Genomic DNA, 14,619 nt, shown 5'->3' on the forward strand with positions numbered 1-14,619 from the left:
AGTACAAAAGAAATGCCTGAATCGTTTAATAGAATTTGGCTTTAAAGATTAGTACCACAATTTCTTTTCAAAGATTTAAAGATGATACAGACTGGCTACTGTTGAACTACAGGAATAGTGATGAGAAACGAGAAAGTCAGAACTAGGAGACTAAAACCAGAGCAGCAAAATAAATGAACCAGATCAGCGATTGCATTGGAGGAAGATATGTGCCTCTTACGTAAAATAAGATTGATGTTATTTAACCTAGAATTATTAAGACAGAAATAACCTTAGGGATGGAACATTATTTTCTAAACCTCTCCTTTACAGTAAAAAAAAAATGGAGACAGAAATGACTTGTCCCTACCCTTTAAACGAACACCAAGCTACTCCACTAATAAGCACTAAAATTTTCACACAATTTTTGTAAACTCAACTTACTATTTTGTTCTCCTTAGTTGCCAAGTTCACACATTTAAATAAGTAAGGATTCCAATGTGACTACAAGGCATGTTTGGGGGTCTGTGTCTAATTAAGCAGAAATTAATAATCAAGGGTGAAGAAACAAGTTGCCAGCTGTCACATGCTCGTTTGCTCTTTATAACTTCAAGGGCCTAAAATACGCACTACATCTCCCAAAATTATTAACTTATTTCTAAGAAGGAAGGATACAGTGAATTTACACTCATTATTAGAAAGATGCAGCCTCACCTGCTATTCTTAAAAGAAAAAAATTTCTATGCTTAAGTTTAACAGTTAACATACTTATTAAAAAAATACAGGGGTGCTTCCCTGGTGGCGCAGTGGTTGAGAGTCCGCCTGCCGATGCAGGGGACACGGGTTCGTGCCCCGGTCCGGGAAGATCCCACATGCCGTGGAGCGGCTGGGCCCACAAGCCATGGCCGCTGAGCCTGCGCATCTGGAGCCTGCGCTCCGCAACAGGAGAGGCCACAGCAGTGAGAGGCCCGCGTACCGCAAAAAAAAAAAAAAAAAAAAAAAATACAACTATGCAATCCTAAGGCTGTATCCATAAGCAAGTACTTGTCAATAAGGATACACAGAACCAAAAAAGAGAACGATCAAATATTCTATTACTTGAACAGTATAATCAGTCTGCTAATTTTTTAAATAGCTATATAATTTAGGCAGAAGTCAGACTCTTTGTTTAAAAGACATGAAAATTACAATTACATAGCTAAAATTAAACTGAATTGTAAAATAAGTAAATGTGGCTCAAAGGTACATATGTTTACCAACTGTTATTACAAAGCAACAACTTTAATAAGATCATAAAAGTACATAACATTAAAACAGTGAAAAATGATCTCTAGGAATTGAATGTGACCAACACAGGCATTATTATAGAACAAGAGTTGAGGGAAGGAGAGAAGTAAACTAACACTTATTGAACACTAGGCATTGTGCTAGCACTCTATCAACATTCCGGTTAATCATCTCAATTGTCACAGCGACCTTATGAGGCAGTATTATCATTATTCTCATTTTACAGGTAAGAAACAGAAAGGTTAGGTAACTTGCCTAAGCTCACACAGCTAGTTGGTAGCAGAGCTGTGATTTGAATCTAGATATGTTTGACTCCTAAACCCATAATCTTTTCAGATTATCCACTGAAACGTAAATTAATTAATCACCCATTTCTTTTAAAAAATACTTTAGCAGGACTTTGATCATAAAAAACACAACCCAACTTATTTTTTTCTCTCTGTTATCACATCTGGAAAGCCTGCAGAATTAAGTTTATAAAAGTGAAACAGAATTCATATCGATTCCATAAGAGTACCTTGCACATGAGTTGTAAATTTCAGCTTTTTACAAAGTGTTTTCATAAATTTTGACTTGTTTTGTCATCACAACACCCCTGTGAGGGAAAGCTGATGATATCATCATTCTGGAGATGAGGTTTCAACTATGTCAGTCGCCCAACCTCACATCATACATCAGATTACAGATAGAACTGAGACCACAGGAGATCTACATATCCTGATTCTATCCATTGCTCTTCCCGACACACCCTACTTCTTTCAGATGCAAAAGATAAGAATTACTACATCAAAGGCAGCACTTTGCTCCACCCTTTTTTCTAAAGTAGCCAAAAAATATCATAATATATATGGAGGAAATACAGACTGTGCCTTGACATGTTCCTTCTTCCTATCCAATAAGATCAAACTATGTGAATACAACAGTTCTAAGGTATAATTGTCTTTTCATTTCTTTGATGTTCACCATACTATTCATGCTGAAATAACTGCATTTAAATCAAAGCACATGTATACAGCAAGTGATTCCATTATAATCTTGAAAATCTGTAGCCTAAACAGCAAAAGCAATTTCCATTCATACAACACATAAAAATAATCTAGTATTAGGTAAGACCGAACTTACATATAGCCATTGGTAGAAAAGATGTGCTGAGATATTCAATAATATCCTTGTGCAGAAACGGAGGAAAGGTAGCTAAAGTTGATATCATCGTGTAGGGCAAAGTACTCAGAATATCATCATTGAGAAAGGGGAGCAAACACGTAGTTGTATAAAATATTGACTGTCCAAGATCTACAAAACAAAATGAAGTAATCAGTCACTGAATATTTTGCCATCTAACAAAAAATGCTAATTTTACATTTTAAGTTTTTATGAACTGGTTTAAATTATAAGCAACCATCACTCCCTTCCTATCAAGAGTTCTGCAGAGTGCGTACACAGTCTTTGATGAATGATTGCATTAAGAAATATACAGGGCTTCCCTGGTGGCACAGTGGTTGAGAGTCCGCCTGCCGATGCAGGGGACATGGGTTCATGCCCCGGTCCGGGAAGATCCCACATGCCGCGGAGCGGCTGGGCCCGTGAGCCATGGCCGCTGAGCCTGCGCGTCCGGAGCCTGTGCTCCGCAGCAGGAGAGGCCCACGTACCGCAAAAAATAATAATAATAATAATAATAATAAATATATACAGTTGATTCGTGAACAACACAGGTTTGAACTGTGTGGGTCCACTTACACATGGATTTTTTCAATAAATATAGTACCTGTATCTTCATTTTACAGATCTTTAAATCAACTAAGTGTGGGGAAAAGTTTGTGTTCAATTAGAGATCACAATAAGTGGAACCCAAAGAACTAGGGTTTGAGTCCTGATTCTATCCAAACTGCTTCAGCTCCCTGCCCTCAGGTGAGTCATTTATCAATTCCTTTGTTTTTGAGGCAGAGAGAGCAGCAGAGATTGCAGATTTTCAACTGTATGGGGGCTCAGTGCCCCTAACCCCACAAGTTGCTCGAGGGTCAACCATATCTATGATGTGAGCTTTTCCTCAACACCTTATTCATCTTCAGTAGTACTTGGTATTCATATTACTCCCTGATTTCATAAATTAAAAGCACTTTCCAAGTGATTAACAAATCTTGAAATCCTTCCAGCATTCTTACCTCTGTTACATTTTACACAAGATCACTGTGGCACGGCGATGTTAAATTATTTTCTCACGGGAATTTTTAGAAAAGTCAAGGGCAAGACTGGAAATAAAACCATGCTATTTCTGCTCCATCGACTGAACAATCCTCCTATATCTGGAGTCCTGGGCAATGAAGTAATCTGCGTCTTCCAGCACAGCGGCAGATTCAGCAGGCACCAAAGAAAGGAAGCCGTAAACTGATACTGCATGACCCTGCGCACTCAGTTATCAATTATCACAGAAGGAATCTTTCTATCAACATTTTTAAGTGATAGGAACAGTACCTACCTCACTTCATTAGAAGGATTGTTAGGAGGTTTAAATGAGAAAAACGTAAAGTGCTTAACATAGCACCTAATGTGTGCTCCACAAATATTAGATATTATTATGAATATTAATATTGTTATTACTATTACCTGCACAAGGAGTAAAAATAGAGGACATTCAAAAACTCATAACGATTTAGCTTTAGAATGCATGTAAACCAAATCCCATTACGTTGAATATATATTTTGATGTCTCTGGATCTCCTGATATACAGGTCATCAGCCAAGACTTGACAATGAAGACTTTTTCTCATTTTCACGTCCATTACAAAAGAAAATTATTAGACTTGTTTGTCTTGTAGCAGATGCACCTTCTTTGTGCTGTTTTGATGCCTAATGTTAATTCTGATTATCATTAGAATTAATATGCCACCTCAACAAGCACATCAACTGACAGCAGAGAGGATGTGGCCACACTGCCCACTGGGGAGTGAGGGTCAGTCAACCTTGGGCTCAAATTGATAAAATCGAACATTCACAAGTGTATTCCTAAGAACTGACTGAGCCTGTGCACATAAGACACCTCAGCTGCCTTTTAGCCTAGTTACAGGACATTGGCACTGAAAGGAACCTGAAGCCCCCCCTGGAATATTTTTCAAATGAGGAGACAGGCCCAGAGAAGGGAAGTGATTGCCCAAGATCACCTGAGAGTTAGTAGCTGAACTGCAACAAAAATGCAGCTCTGGGGCTTCCCTGGTGGTGCAGTGGTTGAGTCCGCCTGCCGATGCAGGGGACATGGGTTTGTGCCCCGGTCCGGGAAGATCCCACATGCCACAGAGCGGCTGGGCCCGTGAGCCATGGCCGCTGAGCCTGCGCCTCCGGAGCCTGTGCTCCGCAACGGGAGAGGCCACAACAGTGAGAGGCCCGCGTACCGCAAGAAAAAAAAAAAATGCAGCTCTGCTGGGTACAGTGCAAGTGCAGTGGTTCTCAAACTTGGTGTACAGAAGAATCACCCAGAGAGCTAGTTAAAAATTCAGATCCTCAGGACCCACCGCTCAGTCATTCTTATTTCAAAGTTCCAGCTTGGGAACCAGAATTCCACGTTCCGAACTCCCTCCCTCGGAAAGTCTGATGTCATTCAGATCAAAACAGGGTTGTATTGGTTTTTAACCTCTAAGGGATGGTCTAGTGAGTTTTTCCTATCTTCTAAGATCTGTTATGCAGAACACAGCCTATAGATAACAGTAAAGAGGAAGGTCACAAAAGAGCTGTGGGTAAAAGAGCAAAAATACAAATAATCCCCCCTGAAATTGTCACAATTTACACATTAACTGCAGTTAAATGGGCTGTGAGATACCAAGGTGAATGCTTTTATCTTAATCAAGGGGCCCTAACTCAGTGGCCCATCCCAAGACCAGGCAGGTAGTCACAAAGGAAAAGCACTGACAAGTTCACCACCATGGCAAGCTCCGGGAATATTACATTCAAAGAGTCATCTCCTTTAAGTTCTGAGCTGGGATAGGATCACAATAAAAGTGACTAGACTCAAACAGCTACAAAATTGTACAATAAGCAAACTCACAAGTTTCTACATTTTTTTTATATTCACTGTTATACAGAATTGTAAATATAAGAAAAAACAAATTAATAATCATTATTTCATCATTTTTATAAAAGAAGATTTCTCTTTTAAGTTCAGAACACATCTTACTAAATAAACCATTAAGCATTCTCTTAGGAAAGTTAGCCATAATTAAAAGACAAAATAACCTCCACCACCCACCCATTTCTGAAATTCCAATTTTTTGGACAGTGAAACTTTGGTTATCATACCTCCATGGACCAAATTATCAGTGCTTTAAAGTTAAGACAACTGGTGTATTAAAAGCTCATTTGCTGCAAAAGTCATTTTTCTTACTGTATGATTTTTCATTTGATTCTCCCGAATATAATATTGAATACTTAAGCAGTAGATATTATTGTGCTCCTTTTTATGGGTTAGAAGAATTTGGTAAGCATGCAAGATAATGAAATTTACTAAAGACACACAGTAGAAAGAGGAAGAGTTAAGAAAAGAAGCATGCTCTTAGGCTTCTGTCCTAAAGCACCACTAAGACTGTGTAGTGTATACCGTACACGGCATGCATATACTATATATGGCATATAGCACCACTATACACTGTACCACTTGGTCAACACTTTCTAATAACTATTGATTGTTTGTTAAATTTGGAAGAGTTCTTAGAGATTTCTTATTATCTAACCTCCTGGGTTTAAAGACAGGAAAAATGAGTCCCGGAGAGATTCTGTGATTTGCTCCCAAAAATCACAAAATTAGTCAGTGGATATGACGTGCCCTTTAAGCTCCACCTCATACATTTTCTGCAGGGCAAGTTTTTAAAACTTAACCCCCAAATCGTAATTTCAACCAGAGTCTCCCTGATAAGCAGATCAGGGGAGAATAGGTAAGTTCCTTTTATAGTCTTCCTCCTTTCTCAAGTCCATTCCCCCCACCCATGGGGGGACCCACTTGGGTAACATCCCTCTGGCCATAAAACAGCAAAAAATGATAATAAGGGAAACACCATAATTAAGTTTCAGTGTAAGAAAGGTTTTAGCCACACAAAGACCTTTCAAGCAATTTATTATAATAACAACAACGGTCTCTAGCATCTATAAACATACATGTACATTTTCAAAAGTTTTGATTAAATGCTCACCATGTTGGCCATGCTGTAGTAAAGGAACTAGATCCAGGAGAGTCACCAAAGTCACGTAGAGGCCTTGATAGTCCAAAGAAGGGTAGTCTGACAAGTGAGCATCACGACTTTGCAGGCCACGTTCAGAGGGAGCATCTCGCAGGACGCTGTAAAGGAGGGAGCGAGTAACAGTAGGGTTGATGGAACTGACCTGCGGTCTTAGAGATGGGGTGAGTGGGAATGGCACAGGAAAAAGACACATGGTCATGGGCACTGTCAAATTGGAGGCATCTTGGTTTTCCTTCTTCCCTGTGCGGGACAAAATGCTGTTGGGGGGACAAAGAAAAAAAAGAGACAACAAAGACACAAAGAACAGCACATTACATTGAAATGACACTCTAAAACAAATAATAAAACACCAGATACATCCCACATGAGATGCAATTGCCACACCAGCAGCATCTACAAATCTAGTATGGGTCGCAGAGCTTCATGCGCAGAGATACCAATAACGTAAGGCTTATTTTGTGGAAGTTGCATTGCATCTCATGTGTTATCTGGCTAGTAAGGAGCAAAAATATAAAAATGCATGTTTCAGTGCCAAACCCATGTTTTACAGTTTATTGATTCGATGAAGGCGAGGTTTCCGGAAAGGAAGAATGATGGCTTTGTCTAATGAGTTAGAGCTTTCATTGCTAATTAAAAGGAGCTTTCAAAGCAAAGGAAGTTTTCAGCAAGACTGTCTTAATCAGGTAAAGAAAAACTTGCAAAATATAGGTATGGCACTTGCAGAAACATGTTTTAGCAAAGAATAAACATGTGTGTTTATTAAGAGAGTCTTAAAAATCACATGTTTATTGCATCAAAATAATGTCTATATGTATATTATGATACTGTTTCATGACATTCTGTCAGTATCATTTGAGATAATGAAGTTTAAACAGGCATATGAATTTAGAAATAATACATATTTCTAAAATGTTAGCTAAACTACATTGGAAAAGCTATAAAATAATATAGAGTAGATGGTCCATAGCATATGTTTGTGAACTAATGATAATGGTTATTTATGTGTGTTTTTTAAATTTTGCATGTTGGGGAGGAAACATTTTATTTTATGAATACAAACAGAGATTTATTAAATAGTTACCTTCAAAATTCTAAAGACTAAGCAAGCAGTATCTGTCATATAGCTGCACGTCATACAATAAGATCTCATATATATATTACTGCTGCTACTTACGTTATTATTCAACAAAACTCACTAAAAACTAAAGGAAAGATAATTTACAAAGTTAAAAAAATTTTAATGGAAGTAAAAAGAAATTCTTAAAAATAAATTGGCTTTCTTTTAGCACTAATTTTTAAATAAAAACCTTTTAGTAAAAGTAATAAAGCAGAAAAGTTGCTAATTTAAAAATAGAAGAAATGACTGCTTAGCCAAATGTTTAGTTTTTTTTAATTAGGTTATACTATTTAATCATTAAGACATTATAATGGTAATATCTATACATTATACTGGTAATATCTGCTGCACTTACAAAGTGCTTTGATATGGTACACTTCGATGTTAATCAAAATAGATAACAATTTATAAATGTTTCATTACATAGAAATAATCTTATCTTACACTTATTCTATGTGCATCAAACATTACTAAGTTCTTAGTTAATGATATTACATTTACAATTTTACAGTGGTGTGAAGAACTGGTTAGTGTCAAGCATGCTCGCTATTTCAAATTTACATTTATTTTTATTTACTCTTAGTGCAAAGTATGTTACAATGTAAGAAAAATGACTACATGCTTTTTATTTGCCATGTGCCTAATTTACCTCGATTTCCTTTGTCTTCTGTTACCCAATGTCCAGGGAAAAACAATTAATAATAAAAATAACTTCAGAATAGTTATATAATACTTCTTAGCAATAAATAACTTAAGATTTAGTGTAACTTTTTTATTTTTAAAGGGATTTAATTTACCTTTTTTGTGTGTGATGTATTTAACTTTGTAAGCTTATACTTTACAATGGGATAATATCAACATTCCAGTTACCCCTGCCTGCCTACATCTATTATAAATACCATCAGATTTTCCATCAGACTTTATACTTTCCTCATATAACTCAATTACTCCTAAAAGTACCCCCTTTAAATGTTATATTCTTGATAAACCCACTCACCAAAAATCTGTTTTAAACCTGTAGGATTTTATCCCACTGAAAATTCCCTTAAAATCACAATGGATGTAAGTCAGAAATATTATTTCCCAAACTTCAGCCCTAAATTAGCCTACTACCAACATCCTTCTAAAATTGCAACATGTGGCTCTTATAGAAGTGGCATGGAAAAACAATACTTTGCCTTAGAGAATAAAATTAGTTGTAGAGCATACATTAATGCTTTTCTCTAAATTAAGTACATTGCTCTCATCAAACTTTTCCTTGGTGGGGGAAATATAGCACATTATTCTTTTCAAATACACAGTAGTATTTTTCCAAAGTTTGATATAATTTAACAAACATTAGTGAAATCAACTTTGGAGGCTCTACATTGGTATTTTTCCCTTCCTGTATATGCAGGGTTTCCAAATGATAGCAGCACCAACTTCATATACGTAGGGAAGAAAAAATGTCAGCACTGAAACAGTAAACTTCTTTCTCACTGCTTTTAGATTTAATAAGTAGGTGAGGTTGAGAAAAAATGGCTGAAGATGAATAATCCATGAAACCAGTTTTAAATTACCATTCATGTTTCAATGTAAGGAAATGTTTTCATTTGTGCAAAAACTTAAGAAGGGCTCATGAATAAATGTACAATGCATTGTGATTTCATGATGTTTTGTGAAGTTTATTCATTAAAAAAAGGAAACTTATTTCCCCAACCAAACTGTCTAACTTGGGAATGATAAAACCATCTTCCCCATCTGAGATTCTTTCCCAGAGGTCTGTACACCCAACCAAAAAGAATATTAAGAATGCCCTGCTCAGAAGAGTCTGACCCAGCAGACAACTCTTCACCTTTCCTCTTCACTCCTGAGATCCTCTTTACCAAGCATTTACTTCCAACATCAAGAGAAACCAAGAGAAGAGGAACACTGTGGGTGTGGGGAAAGATGAGGAGTCGCCCTGAGGTATCTATAGCACAGAAAATTAATATGTCATATAAACTTTCTATAAGATTATGAACTTTGCCATTTGAATTAGATCTATGCACTTCATAAAATTTACTTGATTATGCTGTGCGCTAAAGCTACTCTGTGGACAATAAATCAGTCATTTGAAGGTCTGTATTTTGTTCCTAAGCCATTAGAAATTAGAATTCAATTAAGACTATCGAACTGAAACTAGAATCCCTTTTAAAAACATATTAAACATTTACTAAAGAGTTAGCAGCAAGTAGCTTTCCCCAAACTCAATGACTTTTTTAAAAAGATTGTATGTGCTAGCAGTTCGAATGGCACCAGAAGAGTGATCTGGGGGAGGGAATTCCAAAAGAATATTTGAAATAGGAAGACTAGAAGAAAGCCTTTAAATGTTCCCCCAGATAAAGGGCAAGATCCCTATAGAAGACCTTAGATGTTTAAAATATGGTCCAAGAATGCTTCTAATATAAAATGGACAGATTCCTCTGCAGCCATGAGGGGAGATTAAACTAGATGATCTGCATAGTCACTCTTAATGCTAAAAGCAAACAAAAAACTAAACTCTGAAGTTGTGTATAAACTGTGTGTCCATTACCACACTTAGATCCCTACGAAGTTAAAATGAGGACACCTCAGCACTCATACAAAATCTTACCCAGGACCCTCGGTCACTGCTAGATTAAGTAAATGCTCTAGAAGAGTTCCTGTGATGGATGAAATTTGGACTCAAGTCAATTCAATTCAACAAATACTTACTGATCCCCTTCTAAGGACAGAACATTGCTCTAGACTCAAGGGCTAGCAAGCTGAGTAACACAGAGGACTTGCCTTATGCTCACCTAGAGTTTGGGGAACCTCCATGAACTCTGAGTCCAATAATAAACTAAGTGGACCTATGTGGACTGTTCAACTGCTGATATAGTCAATTATGGTCTCTATTTTTCTCTGCAAATAATCTCTCCTCTCCTATGGATTAAATTAATTGAAGTTAAACACCTAGCCTAATCTCTGCCTTTGAAAATATGTACAAACCTCTACTGAAATCAGAGAGAGTTGCGTGCATGCATGAATACCAAAGGACTATTACTCTAAAAATGCAATTGTGACTTAAATGATGCTGCTGGAACTTCAAGTTGCATATTTTAACCAAAATAAGTTTAACTTCATTGAGAATACCCAAAGAGAAAGATAGAGGGTTACTCTGTGAGAATTTAAAGCTTTCTTGTTTCTTTCCAAGAACCTGAATTCTGAAAGCAAGAAGTGCTTCTGAATGTATATAATAAATTATATAAAATGCAAAGGAAACCATCTTGTTTGTAAGTAGAAAGCATTACTGTCAAAGAATCTTGGACACCAAACACTTAGACCATCTTATTTGTCTTGAACTTTCTAACAGCATAAGTAAGATGAAGAATTATAAATATGATTATTACGGATGTATAAACCAACAGTGAGAATGATGAAAATGACCATAACTTGGTCTAATACACAGGACAATAGTTGTAAGCTCTGTATTACTGGAATTATTGGAAAGTAAACAAAAGAGATGAAAACTTTTTTAAAACTGAGGTAGGCAAAGAGAAGAAAGAAAATGCATTGGGTTCAGCCCAAGAGTTGAACCTGTGAGTATTAAAGTCCAACCAGGGACTTGTTACATTCCTCAGTGTCTTCTTTCTTCCTCCCACTTGATGTGTGTGTGTCCTATAGGCTGTCAACTCTGCTCTGACCTACTAGCCACAACGAATTGCTGAGTGGGAGATAGGGCTAAAACATCTGGGAATTGAAACACTGTCCACATCACCTCAGGTATAGCTCAATTTAACTTTCAAAAGGATGGGGACTTCTCTGGCGGTCCAGGGGTTAAGACTCCAGGCTCCCACTGCAGGGGGCATGGGTTCAATCCCTAGTCAGGGAACTAAGATCCCACAAGCCAGGCAGCGCGGCCAAAAAAAAAAGATGGTAAATCTTTGCACCAAGCACTTCCTTTCCTCCCTAGATCTCAAAGAGAGCCAAAATTATACTCTATGGACTCATAATGGATGCCAGCATTCCCAAAGGCCAAACCAAGTTTTTACTAAGAGAAGTGGATTACGATAAGCAGCAATAGTAAGGAGAAGCAGCGTAGCCTAACTGTTCAGAGCGTGTGCTGTGGAGTAGGACTCCCAGGGTCGAATTCTGGTTCCAACGCTCACCAGATACGTAACTTTGAGCAATTTAACCACTCTGGGCTTTAATTTCATTATATATAAAATGGGTATAATAGTATACTTATTTAATAGAATTAATATGAGGGGTTAAATGAGATGACACATGTAAACTGCTTAGAAAAGTGCTTGACATATCATTTCTATTATGTATTATAATATAATATTGCTATGATAATAATAGCTATTGGTTAGTACTACCATTTGTTGTGGCTGTTGATATTGTCTCCCTTTGAAAATGGACTCAATTGCATAGAGTCTTTCCCAACAGCACTTGAATAAACTATTTTAACACTAGTTTTACCATTAAAATGCTGTCACCCATGATCATATTCTAATGATTCATTGCTCAAGAAAATGGAATCCTCATGTCTTGCAAACATGACTTCAATATCCCAAATTTCTTAATTTTTTGGCACCATGACTAAGACCTTAGCAGCAAGTTTCAAACTGCCAACTAGAATGTCACAGTTTCTTTGCAAATGGAATTCGGAATTTGCTTCCTACTGAAAAGTGTCTCTCACTTAGAGAGCTTTCAGAATTTGTGATAAAGGAAAGTGTTTCCCGTTGAGAACCCTGACCTCAAAGACAGAAGGAGAATTCAAGAGGACAGAATCCGGATGCCTTGGTGACTTATCTGATTATTACTGTGAAAACTGAGCTAATTATTCCACTGCCATTGGAAAAGAGAAATGTCCTATAACAAGGTCCTAAACTTAACTATGTAAGTATGAAATCTACGAATCTGATCAACAGAATCCCTTTAACATAGAACAAGGACACTAAGGGTTCTAAAGAAGAAGAGACATTCCAAAGAATAAGAACACAGAGATAGTGGCACTGAAGACTAGGAGCTGACTTGATCTAGTGAGGCTTCTTTCTACAAGGCATTCAGTCCGCCCAGGGCAAAGCCTTAGACTGCTGGGAACTCCAGTGCCACTACAGTCGTTCTGAGCTGGTGTTCTTTCCCTAATGCCTATCTTACAAAACTTTTGCTGTTATATAGCTGAAAGAAATGTGTTTCTAAAATCAGATTTGGAGTGAGGAGATCAGGATAATGGAGGAGACCAAGCCTTAGAATTTAATGGAAAGTGAAGTGTGCTCTCACCTCTTCGATGTTATTTCCCCGACAATTGAGTCTTTGCCTGAAAGTCTGCCTGTTTTTCCTAATGAGAACTCTGAGGCAGATGGTTCCTCCCTGTCTCTACCTTATAGTCAAAGCAGACAGTATAAAAGGGTGGCCGTGGTTTTGTTTGTTGTCCTCCATATCGATTGTAAAGCATATTGAACACTTGAAGTGTTACATGGATTAAAAATAATTGTTATTATCATAAATTATGCTTCGAGAAATAGGAAATACTACTGATGAACTTAAAATGCTTCGTAATTCTGATTTTCTTTAAGACCATAAGTGTTTCCTGCTCTTAATTTTAAGCAAATGTAGGTTCTCCTTTTAATTCCACTCTATATTAGTGCCAAACATATAACTTTTATCACTATATAGATCTCTTGAAAAGGCGTTCAACTGAGGAAAGCAGGCAGTAGCCATTTTTATCAGTTAGGCCTCTGATCTCATCTGCTATATACACCCAGAAAGCTTGAGTCCAGACTCTTCTGGCAGAGCACTAGAAAACATAAGGCCCTTCAAGACTTTCAGTTCGATAAAAATTTAGGTCCCAATCAATTTAGTAGAACTACCTAATAATTCTTTCAAAGGACAGGATATTTTAAAGCTTACCTTAACAAGGTCTGAGAAAAGTATTTCAGGGTGTTTGCAATATCTGTTCCTGAAGGTACAGGATAAATGTTGTGGAGAACTCGGTTATGATATTCCTGTAAGTACCGGATCTTGGAAGCAACTAGATAAAAGCAAAAAAAAAAAAAAAAAAAGAAAAAAAAAGAATCATCTTATAATATTTATTAGGCATACAGTTATTTTTTTTAATGATCAGATACAGGAAGTTAATCAGTATTTTAAGGAAAATATGTACATTTTTACTGGAATTCCATGATGGAAACAATTATAAAAGGCCTTTAATTTACTTATAATTGTATTCCACACACAAAATTAGCTATAGTTATCTGGCTTAATATCCTAGTCACAAATTAGCCGTTACTTTTTATCACTAAGAAAGGCAGTACTCCAAATCATCCTATAATCACCCCCAAGTTAACTTATTATTAGCAAAATAATAATAGATATATATCTCTGCCACCAGAGAATTATATTTAATAGTGCTTAACTAAAACTGGAGAAAACTCAAAAGGTCTTTCAACAACACTAAAACTCCTGAGACATAGGGAATCCGTTGCATAATAGCAACAATCAAAACCAGATTTTTAACGCAATAAGGGATCATAAAGTGTGTTTAGTGAATGTTTGAACTGTGAGAATTGTTAAAGTAGATTAACTTGGTGAGTGTTAAGTAAGAATGCAATGACTGTGTGGTAACAAATTACAAAAAATGAACGTCACATTTTTCTTCCAAGTAATTTCATAAATTAGGAGACTTCCTAATAGCTTTCTGAGCTTGGCTGCCCAGATCTTCTCAAGATTCAGGAGGGACTAAATAGGCTTATTTACCCTCCTAGACCTACCTGGAGTCACCAGCATTGTCCACATTCCTGACCTGACCTTTGACCTGGCAGCAGTGAATGGCCCAGTTCTAGTCATTCCTCTTTGCAAATCCCAAGGGGCCATGATGATCAACGTCTCTCAGGTCTCCTCTTCCACAGAGCTCTCAACACTGTCCATTTGTCCTTTCAATCTTTAAGGCTACCAAAGGAGCCTTTTTAGGTGGTATGGCTCACTGTCAGCAGTTAACAGAAGACATATCAAGTCCTGGAGAAG

The 14,619-nt window shown here is 37.0% G+C and overlaps 1 protein-coding gene across 5 annotated transcripts in view; it reads right to left on the bottom strand.

The window, feature by feature from the left end:
- The window catches only part of UNC79 (unc-79 homolog, NALCN channel complex subunit), a 279,675-nt gene that overhangs the window by 199,128 nt on the left and 65,928 nt on the right, over nt 1-14,619 (bottom strand). For 2 of the 5 annotated variants that reach the window (XM_079914611.1, XM_079914614.1), the window contains 4 exons: nt 13,507-13,627; nt 8,255-8,272; nt 6,441-6,586; nt 2,389-2,559 (listed from right to left, as the gene is read on the bottom strand). In XM_079914611.1, coding sequence (XP_079770737.1) covers nt 2,389-2,559; nt 6,441-6,586; nt 8,255-8,272; nt 13,507-13,627 — 456 coding nt within the window. Of the gene's footprint in view, nt 1-2,388; nt 2,560-6,440; nt 6,746-8,254; nt 8,273-13,506; nt 13,628-14,619 lie in introns of those variants that run through there. The other 3 variants (XM_079914610.1, XM_079914613.1, XM_079914612.1) reach the window with 2 other exon arrangements.

This window comes from Stenella coeruleoalba (genome assembly GCF_951394435.1).
Source record: "Stenella coeruleoalba genome assembly, chromosome: 2".
NCBI lineage: Eukaryota > Metazoa > Chordata > Mammalia > Artiodactyla > Delphinidae > Stenella > Stenella coeruleoalba.